This window comes from Ylistrum balloti, unplaced genomic scaffold, assembly GCF_031769215.1.
Source record: "Ylistrum balloti isolate Yb309-2 unplaced genomic scaffold, AGI_CSIRO_Ybal_v1 Utg370152, whole genome shotgun sequence".
Classification (NCBI taxonomy): Eukaryota; Metazoa; Mollusca; class Bivalvia; order Pectinida; family Pectinidae; genus Ylistrum; species Ylistrum balloti.
In genome coordinates this window covers 513,437-520,237 of record NW_026782152.1, presented here as the reverse complement: position 1 = coordinate 520,237, position 6,801 = coordinate 513,437, and the positions used below count along the sequence as shown (strand labels likewise).

The following is a 6,801-nucleotide window of genomic DNA, read 5'->3' as shown; positions in this document are numbered from 1 at the left end:
TAGACTTCTCTCATTGTCCTTTAAACATAACACTTCAGCTTTCACCCTTGACAGAAAAGTTTCTGTCTCTAATGATAATCTAATGTCAATACTTACATTCATTAAGCTGTTATTGATATTTACATTCTTACTGCTAATAATTGGGATTATCATTTCAGAGGCAGAATTCTTCGGTCTAATTTAAACCTTATCGAATATTCAAAGGCAAGAGGTACTCAGTACCTTCATTTCCTTTGTTTTCTTTTTCTTAAGAGTTTGTGACAAGGTCTTGACCTCTTAAGCACACAATCCCGATAGATTTTCATAATCTTCACTCCGACTTCATATTTATACAATTGTTATGAAACTTCTGACATTTAAACCATCATCTTATGAATTCACATCTAAACTGCCTAGGGTTAAAGTTCTAAAATAAAATCACTGTAAATAGACTTCCAGTGTCCTCACACCACTTACTCGTGGGCCTTTATCGCGCCATGTCACTATTACTATAAATTGAATTTTCTAATTTCCTTTCCCTACCAGCTCTATTATTGCCAAATTGTAAAGAAATTTCAAACAATTTTCACAATCTTCATCTCTTGCACAAGTTGACGTCTCTGCCTTCCTGACCAACATGGAGCTCATTAGAACGTTACGTTACAATCCAAAATGATAATACAAGGTCAATATTCACAGTTATCATGCTGTTGTTAATATTTACATTCTAACTGATTATGCTCATTCTAGAATATTGACATTATTTTTGAGAACAAAATTTTTGGGTGCAAGGGACCTGGATTGCCCACTTGGTATTCAATGTTTTTCATAGACATTTGAGTAGGGTCTAATCGATACAATGTAATCATCTGATGAATCCTGCTGTCAGGAGTGCTGTAGCAAATTCTGATTATGTTAAAGGCCTAGAATTAGGATCTGTCCTTGGTAATTTCTGGGATAAAACCAGACAAAATTTGTGAATTGCAATTGCAATGACTCTCCCACATTCAGGTCAACAGGGGTCAAATTAGTAGTTTTTACTTTTAACTCAAAGGGCAAGAAATAATGATGTTTTGAAAAGAGTTTCCTAACTTTAAAGTGAGATACTATCTTGACCTATATTCAAAGTCATAGGAGTCAATCCTCTTCAAAACACCTCTAATTAATTATTTTGCTGAGGATGACGATATTCGACTAAAAAATTATTAGGACGAAGACTGACAAAGTCAACATAATGACCTTGACCAATATTTAAATCCACATGGGTTAAATTAGTTAAAACACTTAATAACTTAATCAAAATGTACAGGGCCTGGTATTTGACTGATAGATTCTTTGAAAGAAGGAAAAGGAAAAGTAAGGAAGAGATATCCTTGACTTAAATTCAAGGTCAGGATATATTTTCATTGGTAGATTCCTATGATGAAGTCAAGACAGATTTTGCTGAAAGAAATTACCTTAACCCATCTCTTGGAGCAAATTTGTTTTCCAAAGGATCCAACAGTCTAAATGACTAATAGTCTAAAGAATATAATTTAGACTCTCGTCGATGATAAATAATAAGAAATGTAAATGTTTTGAAAGAATCATTGAATACTAGGAGAGCAAGGCAGGCCTAATGAGCCTTGATACACATGTCAAGGGCTTTTGGTCTTTCTATTACAAAATTCTGAACCACAAGCATAAAATGAAGAGTCCAAAATCATTTGGCACCACTACCACATTTATGCAAATGTATTCATATGTATTACATTTACACATGTGTAATACTCCATCATAACTTGGATTTCTCCATCATACATATGTATTTGGTGTCAAAAGATTCTTGAATGCTAACAAAACAAATTTAGGAAGCTTTATCATATATTGGACCTTGAATTTTCAGAATCGTTTTTCCATTGCGAAAAAATATAACTGAAGTGTACACATTTCTTTCTTTTTATCTAAGTCAATAAAACATACATTTAAGCAACGTTGGTACAAAACTACCTAATGGAGTCCAGATCAGGCAACAATAGGAGTAATTTTAATACATAGTACTAGGATAAAAAAAACAAAACAAACACAATATTAATTTTTATACAACTATTATTATCAACATTTACCAACCATTACAATACACCAGAAAATAAATATATTGGATCCTATCATCTAGTATCAAAATGTGTTCTATATTCCATATCCTGTACAATTGTAGGTCATCAAACCCTTGTTTTACTGCCAATTCTGTATCCCTCAAAACCTGTGTTATATATCACTGACCATTTGATGATCTTTTTGTTACTTCATTAACTGACAAAAACTTGATTTGTTTACAATGCAGTCCAACTAAAGTTACAATTTTAATGCAATTTCCCCATCAATGCTGATTTTGGTTTTTTTCCTCTGCTATTTTCATCCAGTCATTCTGCATACTTACTACCCAGCTTTTCATTACAAGTTCAGCTGTTTCTGTCTCTCCACTGCTGGTTCAGCACCATGAAAAAGTACAAACTAAACTGCTATCAAAAGTTCAAATGTGTACCAGTCTAATTATATCTAGTATATTCAGTAATGACATGTGTACAAGTCTTTTAAAAAATGCCAACAAAATTAACTAATACCAAACAATACATTTTTCTTTACAAAACAATCATTTAAAATGCATGATTTACTGTGGTGAAATGAAAAACTGATAGTAGGGGGAATGATATTTAAACAATGCAATACATTCATTATATAATCATAGACAAAAATATTTACAGCAAAACACAAATGTAGCAATCATGATCAGATGAAATACTTTGGGCTCATTTTCACTCAACTGCATATATTTACATGTGAAATTAGAGATGCACAGTAAGCCTTTGCCACCAAAGCAAATGAGCATAACAAATATTCTATAGAAAAAGTATCTATTACAACAGCTCATTTTATCTAAGCTTTTGTAATGTGAATCGGTGCACGTTTTCTGGGCGTAAATGGTCTTAGGTTTCTCTCACTTCTGTCTATATTTGTAATTAAAATTTTCAACCTGTATATACATATCATCATTTTTAGGTATTTAACTTCTTATGTTTTTTTCGCAACAGGAATGCTGTTGAAATGATGTGTGTACCCTTGGCATTTTCACGTCAAAACTGCTTTATTCAGTATGCACAAATAATAGAATGTCAGTTGGTGTGAAATTGTATCTTATTATTTGTTAAATCAGTATCACAGACTTATGGGTACATTAATCTGGCTTGTCACTGCCTCCGCATTGAAATGGGAACCAAATAAGATGAAATATCTTGTATCCATGTGTGTTTTATCTTGCCAACAAAGCAAATGTGCATAATACATATTCTAGAGAAAAACGTATCAGTTACAACACCTCATTTTATCTCAGCCAGTATCTATGAAAACTTTCCGATATTCAAATTGATAATCCTACTTGTTTAAGTGCAGTTATGAATAATTAAAATGAATATTTTATGATGATGAGAAGAACCAAATAAATCATTTTTATGGTTTATCTGACTGTCATGTGAATCTCAACAAGTTACATGTGAAGATAAGTACTTCATTTGAACAAAGAATTTTGATCACAGTACAAAATATTTGTTTGTTTTGTTTTAAGAGAACCACTGAGTTAAGAAAATTCTGAAACGCCCTATACATTTCAAATAAAACAGATGATTCCTGGGCTAAAAATTAATTTTACTTTGTAAATTAAAACCTTGTAATTCCATTTTTTTCTTATTTTTTCATTAATGATCAATAAAAACATTGTCAGTTTGTGTTTTTTCAATTGAATCCCTTTCTGCTTCCTAATGCACATTCACATGGTTCTTTTTTTATGAGTGCATGTTGCTTCAAAATTGTGCAAAGTAATGAATTAAGTACATAAAATGTAATAATGTTAAGTTTTTGGGGTGACTAAATTTTTGCATAAAAAAAGTTTTTAAAACACCTTACCATTTTCATTCAGTATCTTTTTTACAGTAAGGAAGTATATAGGAATCGCTTCTCTGACCAGAGAATAAAGACATCAACTGAAACAAAAATTGAAATCACATTTTAGTACAAATCATGTTAAGTAATATTGTAGCTCATCACCTGAAATGTACAGTATTTTTCCCGCATTATTTTCTTTCTTTTTTTTTTAATAAGATATCTGCATTAAAAGGTAATTAGTATGTCAAGTTTTACAGAAATCATTTCTAATTTTCGAAAAACAATAAGATGTTTTTACATTTTTTTTAAAACCCTGATAATTCATTCAAAATTACTAAGAAAAATGAAAAAAATCAAAACTCAATAATGATGAAAATAATGCCAATTCATTCATTTCAGATGATGACTTCCACCCCATCCCCCATTTTTTCTTTAGATCAAAGATTGAAGGTAAGCGAGAAAGAAAGAAAGAAGGGAAGCTAGAAAGGTAAGGAATAAAATATTTTTCCATACATACTGGTAATTATGAAACTGATACACAAAGTATTATCAATTATGTATGGAGAATTTAATGCTATGGGGATACCAATTTGATTAGCTATACAATGTTATGTTGAAATCTCTATCTTATATTGACATTAATTTCAAACATACACAAACTCTGAGCAAGCTTAAGTAAATAATCTTGTTCATAACAACTTGTTTCACTCCTAGCAATGTGAAAAGTAATTTTCTTTTTTTCTTCTTAAATTCAGAAAATTCCTGAAATTCATGTATCAATATTCTTTATTTCAAATTGCAGTCAAAGTTTAAATGTTCAAGTTAATCAAAGGTGATGCAAGATTTTTCTTTTCAAAAAGACACCGACCATTTTCATTGTATAGTATACTCCACCAAAGCAATCTGCTTAGTAGTAGACTGTTCCTAATCATGTTGACTTTTTCATTTTTCTCAAACCAAGCACTGGTAATGCTGGAAATGCAAATATAATTGTATAGAATTTTTTCCAATAAATAATCATCAAAAAAGAAGGAAAAATGTATCAAAAATGTAGTCACCCCATCCATATGCAAATATTAATTAGTTTGATTTGCAAACAACATTAATTTTCAGCCTGCAGATAAACATAATATTATAATTGTTCTTAAATGTTCTACTGCATTGCATTTCTTTAACACAATTTCTGACATCAAAAAGCAAAGTCTTTCAGTTCTTCTTAATGAATTTTAGTTTCAACAATGTTTTCATTTGACTCTATCATACTGAAGTGAGTAATCAAATTACCTCCACAAACATTTTATGACATGAACAAATCACCAAAATTACTAGTAGTCAAATTACCGACCATATTTTAAGGTAAAAATTCATCCTTCTCCCTGAACCTTTCCATAGGAATGGTCACAGGTGATAGCCTTAGCAAATGCAGCACTTGAAGCACATTTTGCACAAAATTCAAAAGACACAGCTCCATCAGAAACATGAAGACAAACACCAGCTGGTGTTGGACCTTCCTTTTCACTGGAACTGTATTCCAGTATTGTTGAAGAGGGACACGACGTACACTGGTCATCTTTCTTCCCCGACTTTATTGTTGACATACATGTACTAGCATCTTTTTTCAGCTGTCCATACTTTGCACTCTTTTTTCTTATTTGTGTAAATTCTTCTTGACGGCTTTTCGTTTCTACTGGAACCCTAACAGTCTTTTCAACACTATTTTCATTGACATCTTTAATATTTTCTTTGTTGTATCTATCAACTGCTAATGAAGTCTGGAATTTAACACCTGGCGTATTTTGAATATTGCTTATCAAATGTGCCAATGTTGTTTGGTTTGCAATTACACTTTTCAGATATCGAACTTCAGTTTCCATCTGATCCAATGACGTCTGCAACACGCTGTTTTTCGTTTTGAGACCTGTATTTTCTTCCTGGAGTTTTTCTACTGTTGTTTCCAATTCTTGCGTATACATCTTTTTCTTTTTACGATTCTCGCGAGCTGCAATAGCACTCTTAGACATACATGCACCTTCGGTCGACTTTAAAAAAACTTCAGAACTTGTGTTCATATCGTCTTTTGTATCCGAGCCTGATCGCATGCGTTTTCTGCTTGCACTGGAAATCGAACTATGACGTCCCCGACTTCCGTTGCCTAAATAATTGACCAGTTCTTTTTCTTCGTATGTCCTGAGAGTGGCAAAATTTATTTGCTTTTCCTCAATGTCACCATTAGGAAACACACGGACGACTGAGTGCACCTTATCGTTGGCTTTTTTCGACGCACATTTGTTGTCAATTTCCTTGTCTAACAGACCGTCAAATAAATCAAACGAGTCAGTTTCGTCCTCTTCAAAAAAATCCATGTTCGAAGAGGAAGAATCAAAGTCATCACGGTCACATATATTTCCCTCGTCAAATTTATCGACAGACTTACCGATTGGCAACATATTTCCAGTAAGTCAGTTTTTTTCCTTTGTTATATATCTTTGTGCCGCTTAAATTTTCAACATGGCTTCCGCATTTCGTTCAACGAACGCACGTTTTCAGAAAACTTCTGGCAAGGGAGGTAACTTCTTAATATTATATAATGAAACTTGTCACGCATTTAAATAGGGACATATATAACATTATATATACGTCTCTTATTTAACCATACAATTGTAAATATAGTTTTCAGTTGTTCCAAGTGGTAGTTTTGAGTAAATATGATTTTCGTTTGGTGTATAGTTAAAGGCTGAATTATAGATTAATAGAAGCTGTGAATTTTATTAAATGAAATCTAGCCACATTTTGTTTAATTGCAATTTTAACAAACTAGTGAATAAATCTGTAAAATTTCAGTTCCTGTTTTTGATTTCTTATAAAAACGTACCTTAAGTCGGACTTGACTCAGTATATTAGATT

General features: G+C 31.9%; 1 protein-coding gene across 2 annotated transcripts; it reads right to left on the bottom strand.

The window, feature by feature from the left end:
• Positions 1-2,049: 2,049 nt before the first annotated feature.
• On the bottom strand, positions 2,050-6,403 carry LOC132550813 (uncharacterized). Of its 2 annotated transcripts, XM_060214903.1 has the most exons (3): positions 4,766-6,403; positions 3,919-3,995; positions 2,050-2,441 (listed from the first exon to the last, which is right to left on the bottom strand). In XM_060214903.1, exon 1 carries the CDS (start codon positions 6,342-6,344, stop codon positions 5,262-5,264), a length of 1,083 nt encoding a protein of 360 aa, XP_060070886.1. In that variant the 5' UTR covers positions 6,345-6,403; the 3' UTR covers positions 2,050-2,441; positions 3,919-3,995; positions 4,766-5,261. The 2 variants fall into 2 exon arrangements, with proteins under 2 accessions (XP_060070886.1, XP_060070885.1); XM_060214902.1 differs by having other exon boundaries at positions 3,919-6,403.
• Between the last annotated feature and the right edge of the window lie 398 nt (positions 6,404-6,801).